General features: G+C 41.5%; 1 protein-coding gene across 3 annotated transcripts in view; it reads left to right on the top strand.

Moving 5' to 3' along the window:
* Window positions 1-21,240, top strand: part of TEX10 (testis expressed 10) — a 124,970-nt gene that overhangs the window by 86,186 nt on the left and 17,544 nt on the right. For 2 of the 3 annotated variants that reach the window (XM_074945126.1, XM_074945125.1), the window contains exon 12: window positions 12,704-12,784. In XM_074945126.1, coding sequence (XP_074801227.1) covers window positions 12,704-12,784 — 81 coding nt within the window. Of the gene's footprint in view, window positions 1-9,500; window positions 9,715-12,703; window positions 12,785-21,240 lie in introns of those variants that run through there. The other variant, XM_074945127.1, reaches the window with a different exon arrangement.

Consider the following 21,240-nt stretch of genomic DNA (forward strand, 5'->3'; position numbering starts at 1 on the left):
TCTGAGCCGCGTACAATAATCTTTAGAAGTTGGAGAGCCACGAAACACACACAACCTGCCCCACAGGGTGGTGCCCCATCTCCCCCCCCCCCCGCACGGGGCTGAAGCCCCAATCCCCAGCGTGCCCCCTCGCGAGGCTGAATCCTCGAACTCCCTCCCGTCCGGTAGGCGGAGAATGGGCAGGGCATAGGGGGGCTCAGCGAGTTGCACTGTAAGTGTAAAAGAGCCGCATGTGGCTTGTGAGCCGCTGTTTGGACACGCCTGTCCTATACAGTACATTAATGACCTCTGGGACGGAGTAGGCAAAAAAGAGTGTAAATTTAGAGGACATAACTTTGGGGAACCCATCCAGTGTCAAAAGTGTGAATAGACTGAATCCAGAAATCATGGAAGAAAATGGAGACACTTATTGCATAAGGTACTTTTGCATGTAATACAAAAAAGTGTAGTGATGAGATCACCTTTTAAAAGATGGAAACAGCCTAATCCTTAAATGGTCACAAGGTGGAAAACATTGATCAAGAAAAGGATCCAGGAGTTGAAGTTGACAAACTTTAAAAAGTAATAAGTGGTAGCTGTTCAGAAACTGAACACTGACGTGACTAAACTTATTGAGGGAGCAAAAAAAAGCAAAATTGATCATATTACCATAAAAAGGGCTATAGAAACTATAGTTGGACTGCTCACTGAATGAGACCCAAAATAGTGAGGGCATTGAAGAATCACATACTGTCTAGAAGAGGTGATAAAGCAAGGATGATAAAGAATCACTGAGATGGTAACATAGGATGGGAAAAGTACATTGCTATTTTAAGGAGTGTAACTTTGGATTTACATCCTTGCAAAATCTTGATTTCTATGCCTTACCTCATTCCAAATCCAGATTTCAAAATTAGAGTTGAGAGCTTGTTCTCATGTGGCAGATCGCCATCTGACCTGGGTTGTTAGTTGCTGAACTGCAGACTGATCAGAAAGTCAGTAACTGAAATTTCCAATGCTGGCTGCTACTCAGCTTGCAGAGCAAAGGCCCTTGACTGACCAGTGACTGCTGAGTGATACCACAACAGAGTTTGCTTATGTTCCTGCCATATAGCCTTGTAAGTATAGTTTTTTAAAACTTACTATGAACTCTTAGTTAAGCAATGTGATGAAACATGAATTGAAAATGTTGCTGATGCATGTCAGCTGTTTTGAATTAGAAATAAAAATGTATTTTTATTTTAGCCTCTTTAAGAAACAACTTTAACTTAAACCTCTCATTTTTATGTAAAATATCCAAAATTTAAACTTACAAATAAAATAAACACTTTTACCTTAAAAAAAAATTTGCTGTGGCTATGAAAGCCAAAGAAATGAGGAGGAGGAGGAGCCTCAACGTACACAAAACACTCATTCAAAAATGTAGTGAATTAAATATTTTATCTTTATTCTACTGTTCCCTTTTTGTACGAAAATATAAATGCTGATTTCTTCTTCTTTTTTCCTACGAAAAACTGTAACAGGGCTTTGGGGCTTATTCATGTGTCCCAGGGCATCTGTTATGATCCTTTGAAATTGGGAGCCTTAGTCACATTTGTGCTCCTGTCATGTGCAATGAATTCAGGAATCTAGGAAATTGTGTGTCTTTTCCTGCCTATTAGGAAAGAGGGCAGAGGGAGAGACCCAGGGTCAGAAGAAGATCTGTGAGGAAGTGGGGCTGTTTACATCTGTCATGTGTAAGACTTGAAAGAGAGACAGCTTCAGGGAGCTGGAACTAGTTGTGGGGAAGCCTTGGCTATGTAGGGCTGGGGAGCCCAGGAAAGAAGAGCTTTAATGACCATTAACCCCGTGAGTGAAAGGCTAACATGAGACACTGAGACTGTTTTGGGTTGTTTTGGTTTTGAATTTTGTTAATAGAGAGAGCTCTGAAAAAAGAAGTAGAACAGTGCTGTCATTTGGGGTGTGATTTCACCTTCCTCCAGGTGGCACATCAGCCACAAGAAAGGGAGTAAGTTTAGCCATGCTTTCTGGGTATAAGTAGCTTAGAAAAAATAATTCATCGCTAAAAAAGATAAGGATGTTCTAAATAGGCCTTATGTGTCATACAGTTAGGCCAGGAAACCTTTCTACATTTGTCCCCTAACCCATGGTTGGTTATTTAGTTCTAATTTTTAGTATAAGTTGAACCTTAACAATGTTTTAGAATTACTCTAAATCCTTAGATGTACATTACAATGTAGTGTGTAAATGTGTGTCATACTGTGCATGTATTTTTTTTCAGTAATTTGTAACTAAATCACATTGCTGTTCTTCTTTTCTAATATATTGGACTGTAATTTCAGCCCCACCATTTTTCCTTCTTATTCCCATTCTGAATAATCTGCTCCTGCAGACTGCATTTATCCTGTGCCCTCTTTCTGTCTAGGTGTGGGGTTTTTTGTTGGTTTGTTTTTGTTGGTTTTTTAAACTCTGCTCTGTGGATGCTTTTTCTGGAGGAATTGAATCCGGAATGTTTTTCATATCATGCTCTGTGAGCTTAGCCAAGCCATAACAATAAAGATCTCTTGTTGTAAGCAGCTTCTCCAACAACTCAGACCACTGTTAATCTTGCCCTGTCAAATCTGTTTACTTCAGAGAGAGGAAGCAGCACCTGACAGGAGAGTACATTGTCTGGTAAGGTATGGTGCTCCGGGGGATGCTGGCTTAGCTTTAGAAGGCAAGCTTCATTGCCTGCCCCATCACCTGAAAATTTCTCATTTTCTTCACTCTGCAGAAACGTGATACTGGATAGAGTTCTGCTTGCAACACAGTCACCCCACATAGTATCTTGGGAATTAAGAGCACTATAGCCTGTCCCATTTAGTTACCAATATTTGAAAACGATGTTACCATAAATTGAAAATAATTATTGGTTTAGTTCCTGAAGTCTTTGTGTTTCTTATTCTGTTTTATAATAAAATAATTTCTCTCCTTCCCTTATTCTATCCCACATTCAACTTTAGTTTTTATTTGTATAAAGAATACATTGAGCTAAATTCTCTTCTGGTGTGACTCCATTTAGTGGACAGTGAAGAATTTGATCCACTGCTTTTTCTTCATATTTGTGTAGTCTCTGCATGCTCACATATGTGTGTCGGGGTGGGAGAAAGATGTGCATATCTTTATTTCTCTGAAGAGAAAAACTCTGCGGTATAATTAAGATTGAAATACTATGCTGACTTCCAGAAAGGAGTTACTGGTACATAATTTCCTTTGAGGGGTGGAAGTGGAGTAAAAGAAAAGGTGAGGGATGTTCTGGATGTTGGATGTTCTGAAGAGCTAAAGGGAACTGGAATAATGATGAGCTGCCACAGTTCAAGTGGGTTTCATGTCAAAGGTCTGATGGGTCACTTGTAAATGGGGGAGGAAATGTTTGGGTTGTAGGGCCTGCGAATGGACTGAAAGAAAGGAAGGGATAAGAAGAAAACAGGGGAGGGTTTAAAATAATAGGAAATGAATAAAATAGTAATTTGTATTATGAACCCTTTCCTAATTTTAAGTCTTTATATCAGTGGTTAAAAACTGGGGAAATGCTGAACAAAAATACATGGTATATTGAATAAAAATAATAAAATGTGAATAATGTAAAACTTTAAAAAAAAAAAAAAAAGTGTGCTTCTCCATCCCTTTATCTCCTCCCCTCTGTGTGTGTGTATTGCGTGTTTAGAGCCTGATCCTACCAAGTTGCATTTGAGTAATTTTACTTATATAGGTAATCATTTTGAAGTCAGTGGGACTAACTCACAAGAATAAAATTGGTCACAGGCATAAGTGTTTGCGGGACAGAACCCTTAGATTGTATGCTTTTTGAGTCAGGAACCTGTTGTATTATGGCCAGTACTTAGTAATTTTGTAGCTGCTAAATAAATAAATAACTACAAAAAGATAAAACTCTCCTCCCAGATCATCTTTTCATTGTGTCCCTTCTAGCCAGAAGAGCTCAGAATGAGACTGAGCTCATTTCAGTCTGAGTTCTCTCTCTCTCTTACCCTATCTTTGTCTTTGGAGGTTCAGCTTCTCACACATGAAGTACTGTATATAGGATAAGATCTGCCAGCAGTCTCCCTGGTTCGGACTGCAGTTATGACAGGTTTTTCACACTGGAGTAGGGGGAATTCAGGCTGCGAAGTAATGCATGCAACTGCTTGGCAGTAGAAAAGTGCACTTAATCAGCCAGAGCAGATGGGCATACAATTTGCCCCTTCATTCAAGGTCTGAAGGTCAAAGGAGGGATAATCGAATTGTACATGGCCAGCATTCTGGAATACAGAATATCAGTATTCACTAGCTAACAGTCTCGATATTGTCAGGATCATCCTGAATTTCTGCCCTCAGTTCTGGGGTCCAGCCCGCTACCTCTCTCTGTCTTCTTCTGGAGAGGTTTCTCTTGTGGTTCTGACCTCCAGCCTGCAGGGACTGTTCTTGGGGCTACCTTTCCTGCTCTTCTTTTTTTTCACTTCCCATTATTTGGCTTCCTTGCTCTCTGGTAGTAGCAGACTAGAAGTGGAAGACAGTCCACAATGGGGGATGGAGGGATTCACCAGCCTGCAGCAGCAATAGTGAGTTTTCAGAATGTGATATTTTAATGATGTGGCTCTGGTTAACATAAGAGGTAGTCAAGCTGCTAGAATGTTGAGCATTGGTTTGAAAATATGCCATTGAATGCTTTGTGTATCCTCCATTGTGCTTATGGTTATTTCCAATATGTAAAATCATCCTTCTGTATAGCTTTGGTTTAATTTATTCAGGTGGCCATTTGATCAAAATAAAAAGTTAACTCACAACAAAATGCTTTTCTTGAAGCTTAATTTTGATACCAGTTTAAAATGTACAGACTTTTTTCTGTGTCCATTCACTTCTATAATATTCTGAAACAAAATTGCTCTGGCTTTGGTCCAAGGGCAATTTGTTATGAGTGTGCTAAAAATGTGATAAATGCTAATTAAATGTAAAATAATGATTCTGCTGTGACATTCTAGCATGGAAATTAAACACTATGCAAACCCTTGCCTAAGGAAAATAAATTGTAAGAAAATATACTAATTTTGAAGTGATAATTAAGTTTTCTTTGCTGTTCATTTCCATGTCTAACCAAATTTGAGTTTCACTTTTATAACAGACATTTATTATTGGACAGACATTTCAAACAAGATTTAATTTATATTAATGAAAATAATTTCCATTATTGCTTTAGAAATATGAAAATAGAATTGGACACACAGAATGTTTGTTTTGGTTGAAGGTAAGGAGGATTCAAAGAGAATTGGAAAAAAATAACTTCTAGAGAACAACATAGCACTGGTAATTAAACACCCTACTATTCAGTACTATGTTGCTGTTAACTTGCAGCTCTGGGTTCTTCCATCGTTGGCTGGGAAGAACTAAATTTGTGGTGGGAGGCATTCTGTCAATTTGGGGTTCAATGAAAATACCTTTCTGGACTGACAAAACCCTGTCTCTAAGCTGGTGCCAGGAGAGAAGCTCAGATCTTTATTTTCACCAAGTGGTTCATCCAGGATCTGCTGGGTTTAAGAAGTGGGGTTTGTTTGGCAGTGGGCCTTGTTAGCTTGCCAGTTAGGTCTTTAATAATATGTTGATAGGCTTGGCAGAATTCAACTTTAAATTTTTTAGTAATATCATTGTTTATTTTTAAGCATTTTTTCTATTTTTAAAAAATGGGGGAATGTATAAGAGCAGACAGTAGGGGAGGTCAGACAATTATTTAATGACAGTAATGATGAAATTCAAAAAGTTAAAGCTTTATAACCATTAAAACACAATTGTGAAAATCACATGTCAAAATATACAAGGTAAATATCTTGAAATGAAACATGAGTGCTCAAGCAGTAATTTTTCTTTCTTTGCCTATCTGTAATTTTCAGTTTTTATTGATATAAATATTTTTCATTGGGGGGTGTGTGTGTGGTGAAATCAACATTTACTGACATTTACCAATAAAAATCTCATCCTTCCAAGCTTAGCTGTTGACCTTGCATGGGTGTAGCTGGAGAGGAAGCTGAGCGATCAGCCAGGGTGCTTCCAAGTAAGAACTTCAACAGAGAAAGCTTGGAATTTGGCTTTCGGTATTTTGGATTATTTATGTTTTTGTTTGACATAGGGGGTGGCTATTTAAAACTATGAACAGAGACTGGGTCACAGACCTTAGAGACATGGGCCCATTATGGATCTTGTTCATTTTTGTTTGGCTAAAACAAACACCTTAGGAAAGAAGATCTTGAGGATCAGGTTGAGAACTTCTATGGGCCAACATAAGGAGCAGGTCAAATCTCTCTTACGCCTGTTGGCTTTTCAGTGGATAGTGATGGCAGAATGGTAATTGTGTGAGCCTGCTCTGAACTCACTATAACTATAGCAGGTTCCACAAGTAGTTTTTGGGGCAAGAAGTAACTAGGTGTCTTTGATTCAGTGAGATTAATGTTTTTAATTAATAGGTCCATCATGTATGTATGTTTTATTTGGTTAATCTGAGCTCTGATTTTGGGTCGTCTTGATACCTCTGCATGTAGTAACAAGGAAACAAGAAATTGAGGGTCATGATGTATGGGGGTACTTAGTGGGGAGGTCAGGAAGAACCTCAATAGTATCATTTAAATGATAGTGGTATCTTACTGCTTACAGTCTTTTCTGTCTTAAGTGCTGCCCTCTATTGACCGTAGGTTCTTGTAGTGTTTTGAAATATCAGTTTGTGTTCTAGATAGGACTTTGTTTCTGTTACAAGATAATCAGTAGGTTCAATTGGTTATACTCCAGTCTCTCTCCTGGGCTAGTATATGAATTTATAATGTACCTTTCATCTTGAAAGATCCCGAAGCACTTCACCAATTTTTCATTGACATACAAACTGCATACATTACAACCACTTTACCTACCACTGAAATGCAACCATATCTGGGATTAAGTGTAATAATAGTTTAATAGTACACAACCACATTACAGGATTGGAAATGAAGATGAATACAATATCTATTTGATGCTGTGGGGGCAACTTAGGTTGAAATATCTGGAAAAATCACATGAGAATTTGGCCAGGATACCGTGATTAACAGCTTGTATAGTTTTGAAAATGCCATGGAATTATACCTAATCAGAAGTGATAGACCTCAGCATTGTGTTCTCCAAAAGACAATGCTTCGAGTAGTATGCAGCCCCAGCAGCATAATAGGGCGTTGGTTTATTTTTGATACCGTGGGAAAAATGTTTCCTATTGTATCAGCACTGCTTGCTGAAACACTTACGTGTTCCTTGAATTTCTTTCATCCAAGTACTGACTTTACCTACTCTGATACTGTTCAACTTGCAAGATCTGATGGGATCAGAGTTGCTTAGCAATAAGTTGAGATAATTTCTGCAGCCCAGTATTTCCCACAATTCTGGTACATATGGGCTATTCCCCTCTTTTCTGCAGTTTCTGGGGGCAGTTCAAAGCTGTAGTGCAGTCTCTGCTAGCCATGTCTCCTCCTCTGGCAAATGAAGTGTAAAAATATAATTAGGAAAGCCAAAAAAGAATTTGAAGGATGGCTAGCCAAAGACTCAATAAGTAACAGCAAAAAAAATTGAGTACATCAGAAGTAGGAAGCCTGCTAAATAACCAGTGGGGCCACTGGACAATCGAGATGCTAAAGGAGCACTTAAAGAAGATAAGGCCATTGTGGAGAAACTAAATGAATTTTTTGCATCTGTCTTCATGGCTGAGGATGTAAGGGAGATTCCCAAACCTGAGCCATTCTTTTTAGGTAACAAATCTGAGGAACTGTCCCAGATGGAGGTGTCATTAGAGGAGGTTTTGGAACAAATTGATAAACTAAACAGTAATAAGTCACCATGACCAGATGATATTCACCCAAATGTGAAATTGCAGAACTACTAACTGTGGTATGTAACCTATCCTTTAAATCAGCTTCTGTGCCAGATGACTGGAGGATAGTTAATGTGTTGCTCCAGAGGCGATCCTGGCAATTACAGACTGGCAAGCCTAACTTCAGTACCAGGCAAATTGATTGAAACTATAGTAAAGAACAGAATTATCGGACACATAGATGAACACAATTTATTGGAGAAGAGTCAACCTGGTTTTTGAAAAGGGAAATCGTGCCTCAGCAATCTACTAGAATTTTTTGAGGGAGTCAACAAGCATGTGACAGGGGATTCAGTGGATATAGTGTACATATCTTTTCAGAAAACCTTTGACAAGATCCCTCACCAAAGGCTCTTACGCAAAGTAAGCTGTCATGGGATAAGAAGGAGATTCCTCGCATGGATCAGTAACTGGTTAAAAGGTAGGAAACAAAGGGTAGGAATAAATGTTCAGTATTCAGAATGGAGAGGGTAAATAGTGATGTTCCCCAGGGGTCTGTACTGGGACCAGTCATATTCAACATATTCATAAATGAGCTGGAAAAGGGGGTAAAACAGTGAGGTGGTAGAATTTGCAGATGACACAAACCTACTCAAGATAGTTAAGTCCAAAGCAGACTGTGAAGAGTTACAAAGGGATCTCACAAAACTGGGTAACAAAATGGTAGATGAAATTCAGTGTTGATAAATGCAAAGTAATGCACATTGGAAAACGTAATCCCAACTATACATATAAAACGATGGGGTCTAGATTAGCTGTTACCACTCAAGAAAGAAATCTTGGAGTCATTGTGGATAGCTCTCTGAAAATATCCACTCAGTGTGCAGCGGCAGTCAAAAAAGTGAACAGAATGTTGGGAATCATTAGGAAAGGGATAGATAATAAGACAGAAAATATCGTATTGCCTCTATATAAATCCATAGTGTGCCTACATCTTAATACTGTGTGCAGATCTGGTTTCCAATTCTAATATATCTTTTTTGAGATGGGGCAAAGGTACAGAAAAGGGCAACCAAAATGATTAGGGGTATGGAACAGCTTCTATCTGAGGAGAGATTAGTAAAACTGTGACTTTTCAGCTTGGAAAAGAGACGACTAAGGGAGGATATGATTGAGGTCTATAAAATCATGACTGCTGTGGAGAAAGTAAATAAGGAAGTGTTTATTCCTTTTCATAACACAAGAATTAGGGGTCACCAAATGAAATTAATATGCAGCAGATTTAAAACAAACAAAAAGAAGTATATCTTCACACAACGCACAGTCAACCTGTGGAACTTTGCCGGAGGATGTTGTGAAGGCCAAGACTATAATAGGGTTCAAAAAAGAACTAGATACATTCATGGAGAATAGGTCCATCAATGGCTATTAGCCCAGGTGAGCAGGGATGCAAAACCATACTCTGAAGTGTCCCTTACCTTGTTTGCCAGAAGCTGGGAATCGATGACAGGGGATATATTACTTGATGATTACCTGTTCTGTTCATTCCCTCTGAAGCACCTGGCATTGGCCGCTGTTTGAGGATAGGATACTGGTCTGGATGGACCATTGGCCTGACCCAGTATAGCCGTTCTTATGTTCTTATTCTCTCCTCTTCCATTTCTAGGAAAGGTGATCCAGAAGATAAGGAGAGAGAAAGCAAAGATCTCCACACTGGCCAAAGAAATCCTTGACCATTGGCCTGTGGTAGACTTGGCATTAGAACCTCCATTGAATCTATATGTGAGGCCAGACATATTCACCAAAATCATATCCTCCATCTAGACCCAGACTGTATACAACTGACCACACGGCTATTGAGAGGGAAGCACTAATCGTGGTCTATCTTCATGAGTGATTGGGATTCTAGTTTTGAAGTCTGTCTGAAGGAGAGTAAAAGCCTACTCTATCTTCTGGACAAGGTTTAGCTTGTAGTGTCAAGGAAACGATCCCCAAGGACCTTGGAATTCCAGATATTCTGGACTTTCTTCAGGACGGTGTGGTCAAAGGACTCTAGCCCAGACCTGTAGCACACTAGGGGTTGGCCATAAGTTGCACTTTATACGCAGGGTCCTTGGGTTCCTTGGCAGAGAATCTTCAAATACTGAGATTTCCCAGAGCAGTCAAACTGGCTAGACTTGTGGTCAGACCAGTCTTTCTGAAATGGATCTAGTTCTGGTGCTAAAACCCCTAACAATCCACCTGAACCATTTACGTCGGTCACACCATTCTACCTACCCATAAAAACCTGTTTCTTGATTGCTATCACGTCTGCTGGATGAGTGTTGGAGTGGCAGTTTTATCCATGCAGGAACCTTGTTCTGTGTTCCATGATGGCAAGATAGTGTTAAGGACTTCAGAATCTTTCTTGCTAAAGAACTCAACTTTCCATGCCTCGCAGGAGATCATCCTCCCGTTGTTCTATCCAGAGATGTGGCATCCTACAGAAATGATGTGACATAATCTGAATGTTCATAGAGTATTAAAGATTGCCATCCAGCCTACCACATCAACAAGAAGATTGGGCATCATGTTCATATCCTTACACCAAAGAGTCAATGGCTCTGGATATCCAAACTGTCTTTAGCCAGATTAATCATATTATGCATTGTAGAGGCGTGGAATCAAAGTACACCGCACTGGGTCTTTGACAACGTCATAGGCGGAAAGAACCTGCATGTCCTCTGCAGGGATCTGCAGAGCAGCAACATGGTCCTCCATTAGTTCCTTCATTAGACACTATGAGTTGGACTTTCTGTCCTCTTCAGAGGAATCCTTCAGCAGGAAGGTGCTGCACACAGTGATCCAGAAATAGCTTGCCATTTTGGTAGTTTTTATTATTATATTATTATAATTTTTATGTGGGGGGAGACTTTGTTCTTCTCATTCTATTTCTTTATCCCTGTCTTCTTCTGTTTGTTGCTTGCTACTTCCTGTACATATCAAAATCACGGGAGACATGGGGCTGCAGAATGAGAATTTTTTTACCCAATAACTTCCTTTCTGCTACCAATGTCTTCCACAATTCTACACATTCTCTTAGCAAAGGGATAATTTAACTTTTATATCTACAGATTATGGGTTAGTTATCCTGTTGTACATAATTTAGTGGTTGGCATGGACATTATTATTACTAATTCTATTCGAAGAGATTTTGCACAGTTTTGGAATGAATCATTTGGCAGCAAGCTGGAGAAGGGGGTGTGACCAGAAGAATCTCCCCTGCTTTATTAGTTGATATTTGTACAATTTGGGGACAGCTAGTCATACCTTGCTTGAGGTTTTGATCTTGCTATCTGATATCCGGTTTTTTAAAGGACAGATGGAGAAGTCATTTCACTTCCCCATTAATGTAGCATGTTATAGTTAGCAAAAAGTACTTTATTTATATTACAGGGCCGCCTAAAATCCCAATTGAGATTTGGACCCCATTGTGCTAGGCACTGTAAAAAGGGGTGGTGTTATGATAAGTGGGGCCTACATACTCACCCTTATTGTGAGCTCAACTGTAAAAAGTATGTGAAAGGTAAGATGGCACAATAACCTATAAAAACAAATGTTTGTGGGGGAAGATGTGAAGTGGAGATAGACTGAATTAGTCCAAACAGAAAGGTCTGCTGATACAACTCTAGGACTGTTTTAAGATTGTGGTTGCTTGGTAAAAAGAAAAGCGTGGAACCAGAAATCTGTGAATCAAAATTGGTGTGTTGGAAACTAGGCTGTATTGCTGGACAAAATAATGAGGGGATGGGCTATTTCATCCACCATTCCCTTTTATGGGTCATTAAAGAGAAATTGGGAGAAAAATTGGCTACTGGAGCAAGCTTCACCATCATGACGGCCACCCTCGTCATGTCCTGGGACCCCAGGCCTTCATCCTGATCCTGAGAGATGTCCTGACAAGACTGGACCAGAATGAGGGACCTAAATGATATTGCCACCTCTACGGCTCCAGCTGAATCTCAGACACCACCTGGGATGAACCAGGATTGGACTTCAGCAGCGGTAGCAATGGCTCCAGCCCATCTCGGCTAACTTCTTTTCCCCAGAAGGACAATTATTACAATCTTCGATACTGCCTGTCAAACAAGGGGGGTTTTCCTTCTAAAAACTCTCCAGCTAAAGGGAAAGAGAATAAGGGATGTTAAAATGAAAGCCTTATTCAGTACTTCACATTTCAAAAGCTTTAACTGTTTTTCTTCTTTTTTTAATCTTTAATAAAAGGTTAAAAGGATTTTTAATAATGTGTTTGCCATGGTACTAAGCAGGCTGAGCTCTCTGCATATCAAAACGCGAACCTTGTTTGACACTGATTAATGGTGGACAGTGACTGGGTTATGTTAACACCTTTCGCCCATTTGTTTAATCTAAATTAGTATAACAGTGGTCCCTCCAAAGAGTTTACAATCTAAATAGACAAGACAGACAAAGTACGGGATGGGAGACAAGCACAGAGAGGTAAAGTGACTTGCCCAAAGTCATACAGCAGATGGTTGGCAGAGGTGAGAATTAGAATCCAGGTCTCCTGACTCCCATTCCAGTCAGCTGTCCATTAATAACGTATTTCTTGCATCCCCAAAAGTCTTTTTCTGCTGTTTTATTTGTACTTGGTGATTTCTGACCCAGGCAGTTTCTTTTGTAACACTAAGGGTCACTTTTACAATTTTTAAAAAGGATCAGCACTTTAAGAGGGATAGCTATTGTGTGTCCACATATGCCCATGTATTCATATGTGTACACACAGATGTATGTACAATAAATACCATATTTGCCTGTCACATATGTGGTAAATTCATAAATATAACTGTTTGTTTTCTTTCATTTAAACAGGTGGTATGTCACAGCCTGTCCACTATACCTTCACGAAGTCAGTGTTTTGACATCCTCCAGAACGGTATCTGTAAATACCTGGTAAATAACATTTTTGTTGTATTTTCTAAAAGTTATGTCCAAAATATAGAATGCACTTTGAAACAGCTTTGTGATAGTCTGATTAACTCTGTACCCAGCTCTCCGGTATAGCAGCAGAACTCCAAAATCACCAGGATCACAAATGGCCTTGGTAAAACTTCCTCTGCTGAATACTCACCAGGATCTTGTGTTGGGACCTAATACACTAGACCCTGGTGCTTTTAAGGGTCTCTTAATCTCAATAGGTTGCAGCACTGTCTTTTGGCCACGGGCGCGTTTCCTAGGCCCAGACTGTCTTTCACCCCTTCATGGAAATGGGCCCTGTGTCCCAGTTGCCCTAGGTCCCCAGGACCATTGCTGATCCCTCAGGCTTCCCGGGACCACTCCCTTTCCCGGAGTTCCACCTTGTATGTGGTCTGTGTTTACAGTTTAAACTCCCCAAGGTATAAGATAGGTGAAGCAAACACACACACACGCATCTCAGATAATTCTAAGCACAATTACACTTTACTTAAGATAGCACAAAAGAACTAGAGATCTAACTTCCTGATCTAACCAAAAATTCCTCAGATTTGTGGTCAACAACTCCCACTACTAATTCACAATACTGCCCTTTGCCCTGTGAGCAGATCCTCATGTGTTAATGAAGCATGTGGCAGTGGTGTTCTGGAAAAGTCAGGAGTCCACATATTCCCTTACCTAGACTACTGGCTAGTAACAGGCCAGTCCAGGACTCGGGTACCATCCAGCTTGGCCACCATAGAGTCCAACTTAGATGTGCTGGGGTCCTAATCAATATGGAGAAATCTATGCTGACTGCTGTATAGAGAATAGAATTTATTGGGGTGGTCCTGGACTCTACAAAGGCCAAGGATTTCCTGCCAGGGTTGAGTTTCCAAACAAAGCAGGGTATTACTCTAGATCAGCTGCGCCCCATGTGACATCCTCAGGGCCTTGCAGCTAGTGTATTATGTGGATGTGGCCCACATAACACGTGTGTCCCACAATAGTAAATAGGTTGAGAATCACTGGTCTAGATTTAAAGGCCTATTCTGTCAATACAATGTAAAACTGCCACGAGCTTCTGTGGCGCATGGGAGCATGCACTTGCATGGTGCAATATGCTAAACTGCACCTCAAGAAGCTATGAAGCTGGTCAGCCTCAATGTGTTCACCAGCCTGTCATCATGGAAATTATGGTTCAAATGCTTGTTCAGGTCTTGTCCTCCCTGGACGGATGGACAGAACCCTTGAATGTTTGCATGAGAGTCCTCTTTGTTCCTTCACAATAGACACAGTCACAGTAGGTATTCCGTTGGAGGAGAAGGTATTTGTAGGTATTTGTCTTTGTATTTGTATGCCTCCAGAGGCTGGTAGGGGCAGTGTGCTGGGAGAGAAGCTGAGCCCTGATTAGGGGGGAGGTTTTCTCTGACTAGGGATCCTATAAAGGTAGCCAGCCAGTCAGGCAGCAGCACAGACAGCTGCAGCGGCACAGGAGCCAACAAACAGAGCTGTAAACAGGGTAGTTTGAGTGGGAGTTTGCAAGGGGAGTTTGCAGGGAAGACTAAGAGAGCCAGGCAAAGGAACAGACAGGGAAGGGAGTGTGTGGTGGTCTGGCAGTGTTTTGGTGCTCGTTGGGGGTTTGTTTTGCTGTGGGTGGTGGTGTTTTGGTTTGTTTTGTTTCCTGGACTAACAGGATTTAGGTGGGAAGGCAATGACAGATACAGAGGCAGCAGTGGGAGTGACCCATGCAGTGGAAGACACAATGAAGATGACTGGGTGTGGAAGCTGTGGCATGTATACCTGAAAAGAGGTATAAAGGGGATACCTGAAAAGAGTTTCGTCTGCATGAAGTGCCGCCTGGTAGAGCTGATGGAAGAAAAGATCCGAGGACTGGAGATGCAGGTGGAAACTCTGGTTGAGTTTAGAATGGGGTTCGAGCGGATGATGGAGCAAAGACATGAGGAGGCTGAAGGGAAAAGCTCAGACTTGCAGATGGAAGCAGGACCAAATAACTCTGAGGGGAGTCTTCTAGGTGAGGGAAGTGGACAGTGGAATCCTGTGACTAAGAGAACCAGGCAGAGGAAAAGACGGGCTAGTGAAGGAGAAATAGAGCTCAGGAACAGGTTTGTGGAGTTGGGAAAGGAAGAAGGGGCACAGCAGGTGATACTGAAGGTGAGAGGGCAAGGAAGAAGAGAAGAGCAGCTAGTCCTATAGGAAGAGGGGACGAGTCAATGGAGATAACACCAAATATGAGCCTGAGGGGGATATGGGATGGGTTGCACAGGATTGCAAGGGACAATAGGAATCGAGAGGACTAGCAGCCAGAGGGAACAGGGGATAGACCGGAGAATCGCACCATCACCAGGAAAAGGCAGGACTGTGTGATTGGGGACTCCTTACTGAGAAGAATAGACAGGCCTGTAACCACAGCTGATCCAGAGAACAGAAGGGTGTGCTCTCTGCCAGGGGCTAAGATACAGGATGTGGACCTGAGGCTGAAGAGGATCCTAACGGGAGCGGGAAAGAATCCACTGATTGTCTTTCATGTGGGAACAAATGATAGGGCTAGATTCTCACTGGAACGTATCAAGGGAGACTATGCCAGGCTGGGGAAGACACTTAAGGAAATCGAGGCTCAGGTGATCTTCAGTGAGATTCTGCCTGTTCCTAGAGAAGGGCAACAAAGGTGTGACAAGATTATGATGATCAACAGATGGCTCAGGCGGTGGTGCTATAAGGAGGGCTCTGGGATGTATGGCCACTGGGAAGCATTCATGGACAGAGGACTGTTTTCTCGGGATGGACTTCACTTGAGTTGGGAGGGAAATAGACTTCTAGGATGGAGGCTGGCACAACTGATTAAGAGAGCTTTAAACTAGGAATTTGGGGGAGATGGTTGGGAGATGTCCAGGTAATCGCCATGCTGGATTTTAACATTGAGAGGGAAGAAAACAAAGTAAGAATGGATACAGCTGTGGGTAGGAGAATGGACATAAGGAGGAAGGGTAGTGTAGATACCAGTCTAATAGGTGATACTGGCACTAGAATGTCTGTGCCTAATTGGGTAAAGAATGTGAGCGAAGCCAAACAGCAAAAATTAAGATGTTTGTGCGCTAATGCGAGGAGCCTAGGTAACAAAATGGAGGAACTAGAGCTGCTGGTGCAGGAAGTGAAACCAGATATAGGGATAACAGAAACATGGTGGAATAGTCACGACTGGAGTATGGGTATTGAAGGGTATATGCTTTTTAGGAAAGACAGAAATAAAGGCAGAGGTGGTGGAATAGCATTGTATATCAATGATGAGGTAGACTGGAGACAAATAAGTGATGGAATGGATAAGACAGTCTGTCTGGGCAAAAATCACATTGGGGAAGAAAGCTGCTAGAGCCTCCCCTGGGATAGTGCTTGGGGTGTGCTATAGACCACCGGGATCCGATTTGGATATGGATAGAGACCTCTTTAATGTTTTTAATAAAGTAAATATTCATGGGAATTGTGTGATCATGGGAGACTTTAACTTCCCAGATATGGAGGACAAGTGCTAGTAATAATAGGGCTCAGATTTTCCTGGCTGCGATAGCTGATGGATTCCTTCATCAAGTAGTTGCTGAACCAACAAGAGGGGATGCCATTTTAGATTTGGTTTTGGTGAATAGTGAGGACCTCATAGAAGAAATGGTTGTAGGGGACAACCTTGGTTTGAGCGATCGTGGGCTAATTCAGTTCAAACTAAATGGAAGGATAAACAAAAATAGATCTGTGGCTAGGGTTTTTTATTTCAAAAGGGCTATCTTCAAAAAATTAAGGAAATTTGTTAGGGAAGTGGATTGGACTGAAGAACTTGTAGCTCTAAAGGCAGAGGAGGCCTGGAATTACTTCAAGTCAAAGTTGCAGAAACTATCAGAAGCCTGCATCCCAAGAAAGGGGAAAAATTCATTGGCAGGAGTTGTAGTCCAAGCTGGATGGGCAGGCATTTCAGAGAGGTGATTAAGAAAAAGTGGAAAGCATACAAGGTTTGGAAGATGGGAACGATCAGCAAGGAAAGCTACCTTATTGAGGTCAGAATATGTAGGGATAAAATGAAAAAGGCCAAAAGCTGTGTAGAGTTGGACCTTGCAAAGGGAATTAAAACCAATAGTAAAAGGTTCTATAGCCATATAAATAAGAAGAAAACAAAGAAAGAAGAAGCGGCTAAACACTGAGGATGGAGTGGAGGTTAGGCATGGCTCAGTCTCTAAACAAATACTTTGGCTCAGTCTTTAATGAGGCTAATGAGGAGCTTAGGGATAATGGTAGGATGACAAATAGGAATGAGGATATGGAGGTAGATATTACCAGTTCCGAGTTAGAAGCCAAACTCGAACAGCTTAATGGGACTAAATCGGAGGGGCCCAGATAATCTTCATCCAAGAATATTAAAGGAACTGGTACATGAAATTATTAGCTAAATTGGAAAAGATGGGGATCAATATGAAAACTGAAAGGTGGATAAGGAACTGGTTAAAGGGGAGACTACAATGGGTCATACTGAAAGGTGAACTGTCAGGCTGGAAGGAGGTTACTAGTGGAGTTCCTTAGGGATCGGTTTTGGGACCAATCTTATTTAATCTTTTTATTACTGACCTTGGCACAAAAAGTGGGAATGTGCTAATAAAGTCTGCGGTTGACACGGAGCTGGGAGGTATTGCCAATACAGAGAGGGATCGGGATATCATACAGGAAGATCTGGATGACCTTGTAAACTGGAGTAATAGGATGAAATGTAATAGTGAGAAGTGTAAGGTCATGCGTTTAGGGATTAATAACAAGAATTTTAGTTAGAAGCTGGGGACGCATCACTTGGAAGGAACAGAGGAGGAGATGGATCTCAGAGTATTGATTGATCACAGGATGCCTATAAGCTGCCAATGTGATATAGCCGTGAAAAAAGCTAATGCGGTCTTGGGATGCATCAGGCGAGGTATTTCCAGTAGAGATAAGGAGGTGTTAGTACTGTTATACAAGGCACTGGTGAGACCTCATCTGGAATATTGCTTGCAGTTCTGGTTTCCCATGTTTAAGAAGGATGAATTCAAACTGGAACAGGTACAGAGAAGGGCTACTAGGATGATCCGAGGAATGGAAAACCTGTCTTCTGAAAGGAGACTCAAGGAGCTTGGCTTGTTTAGAGCCTAACCAAAAGAAGGTTGAGGGGAGATATGAGTGCTCTCTATAAATATGAGAGGGATAAATACCGGAGAGGGAGAGGAATTATTTAAGCTCAGTACCAATGTGGACACAAGAACAAATGGATATAAACTGGTCATCGGGAAGTTTAGACTTGAAATTTCTAGCCATCAGAGGAGTGAAGTTCTGGAATAGCCTTCCAAGGGGAGCTGTGGGGGCAAAAGACATATCCGGCTTCAATACTAAGCTTGATAAGTTTATGGAGGGAATGGTATGATGGGATAGCCTAATTTTGACAATTAATTGATCTTTGACTATTAGCAGTAAATATGCCCAATGGCCTGTGATGGGATGTTATATGGGGTGGGATCTGAGTTACTTTCCTGGGTGTCTGGCTGGTGAGTCTTGCCCACATGCTCAGGGTTTAGTTGATGGCCATATTTGGGGTCAGGAAGGAATTTTCCTCCAGGGCAGATTGGCAGAGGCCCTGGGGGGTTTTCGCCTTCCTCTGCAGCATGAGGTAGGGGTCACTTGCTGGAGGATTCTCTGCACCTTGAAGTCTTTAAACCACGATTTGAGGACTTCAATAGCTCAGACATAGGTGAGAGGTTTGTTACAGGAGTGGGTGGGTGAGATTCTGTGGCCTGCGTTGTGTAGGAGATCAGACTAGATGATCATAATGGTCCCTTCTGACCTTAAAGTCATGATTCTATGAATCTAGATTGGGGCTCTCACTTGGGTCCCTTTCAGACACAAGGTCTTTGGTCTATCCAAAACCTAAAGCCAAATGTCAGGGAGCTTTGGGCTATCTGTTTGGCTCACATGGCATTCCTGCCATATATCAAGTGGTAGAATTTGTTGGTGCTCACAGACAATGACCATGTTTTGTGTAAACAAAGTGAGTGCGCGGGTGGAGGGGGGGAAAGGCATTTGACAAAGTTACGCCAAGAGATAATCCTGCTTTGGAATTTCTGCATCACCAGTTTCATCAACCTGAAAGCTGCTTATTTACCAGGGATTCAAAATGCTCTGGCAGATCATCTAAGTAGGTCATTCACAAGACACCATGAGTGGTCTTTGTCCAGATGTGACCCAGGTCCATTTTCCAGCTGTGGGGGACTCCCTAAGTGGACCTGTTTGCAATAGGAGCAAACACAAAATGTCATCATTTATGTTCCTGAGTGGGCCACAGCTTTTGACTTTACTACCCATATCGGTCAGACCTCCACTGTCACTCCTGTGGGATGCGGATGTGATCTCCCAGGACAGTGGCTGACTCCTTCATCCCACCTGACAGCCTGGATGCTTCATGGCTGACACCCTTGGAAGGGAGGTGTTCTAAGGGAGTTCAGACAGTTCTTGGAAATTAGAAGTCTTTGACTAGGACTGCTTATTTGCTAAGTGAAAAAGATTCTCCATTTGGTCCAGACAGAAGGATGTTTCCCTGGCTCGGTCTTTTATTCAGGATATATATTGGACTATCTCTTGTATCTGAAACAACAAGGGTCAGCTGTTAGGTCCATCAGAGTCCACCTAGCTGCTGTCTCAGCTTCCACCCTCCCATGGATAACCAATCGCTTTTTCCCAATCCTATGTCCAACAGGTTTCTGAAGGGGTTAGACAGATTATATCCACATATATGCAGCACAGTCCCTCCATGGAAGTTAAATTTAGTTCTAGAAAAATTGATGGGGTCCCCACCTTTGAGCTGCTAGCAACCATTTCTCTGTTACACCTTTCTATGAAGATGGCTTTTTTGATTGCTGTTACCTCGGCCAGGAGAGTATGGGAATTGTGAGCCTTAGTATCAGAACCTCCTTTTATGGTCATCTTCAGAGACAGTTTTCCTTCGACCTCACCTGAAGTTCCTGACTAAAGTAGTTTCCAGTTTTCACATTAACCAAGCGATTAATTTACTGGCTTTCTTTCCAAAATCTCATTGCAATAAAAGTGAGAAAAAGCTTCATACTCCAGATGTTAAAAGAGCTTTGGCTTTTTGCCTAGATTGGATTTAGCCATTTAGGTCTTTGTCGCAACTGTTCATTGCAGTTTCAGACAGAATAAAGAGCCACCCAGATTCTACTGAAAGGATGTCATCTTAGATTTCCACCTTTATTTATCTGTGCAACTGTGACATCCCCCAGGGTACAAGCTGGACTTTTGAACAGTGGTGTCCCCTTAATTCTTCAAATCAGGGCGTCTCTTACACTGATTTGCCAGTAAAAGCAGCCTCCCCAGGCTTTGATCTCACACAGCCATCAGCATGTTAAGATACTCTCAGAATTATACGAATGCTCTCACAGCCACTCATGAACAGATATAGGGCAACATCCACATATTCCTCAGTCCCAGCTTTGCACCCCAGAAATATGCGTCTTACACTGCTCAAGACCCTTTTGGGCAGTGCAGGCTCATAAATCTGTCATTTTATCAAAGAAAATGAATATGCACCAGCCCTTGTGCATATCTGAGCAGAGATTCTCCAAACACTTTAATAAAAACACACTGATTTAGATAAAAAAAATAAAACAAGTTTATTAACTAAAGAGAGATTTTAAGTGATTATAAGTGATAAAAGTGTATAAATCAGATTTGGTTACAAAAGAAGTAAAAAGATAAAATCGCAAGCTGTTTCCTAAACTTTATCAAGCTAAGATTTGAAGGAAACAGCTCTTCTCACCCCTCTTGATGTTGCAGGCAGTTTACAGTTCTTAGTACACTGGCTGGATTCCCTTCCCAGCCTGGGACCAATCTCCCCAGTTCAAAGTCTTTCAGCCAATCTTATTTCAGTAAAGATGGGGGAGGAGAGAGCTGGCCTGGGGCCTTTCTTCCCCCTTTTTATATCCTGACCCTTTTTACTGGAAAAGTCCTTGCTCTCTCCTGGGGTCAGGCAGTTCCATGGCGTATGTGAGCTGCTGACTGTCCTTCAGGTGAATAGTAAATTTCTTGATTACAACTCCCCTGCTGGTGAATGGCCAGTTAAACAGTCACTGGTCTCTTAGCACGTAGCTGGGTGTTGGCCACCCCTTTGTTGTCTCTGAAGAGCTAGACTGTGGGCGTTCCCCAGAATTACAACATGTTCCAGTAACAAACATATAGCGAAATCTCATATTTCCATATACAATGTTGATACACACATTTTAACAGAACGATAATATTCAGAAGATTATGATTTTTCTAGTGGTACCTCACAAGGCATACTTTGTACAAGATTTATCATAATTTTGACCATAATAGTGTAGACCGCCATAGCTACCAGCTGGCTGATATCACACCCCTGGTTA

This window comes from Natator depressus, chromosome 2, assembly GCF_965152275.1.
Source record: "Natator depressus isolate rNatDep1 chromosome 2, rNatDep2.hap1, whole genome shotgun sequence".
NCBI lineage: Eukaryota > Metazoa > Chordata > Testudines > Cheloniidae > Natator > Natator depressus.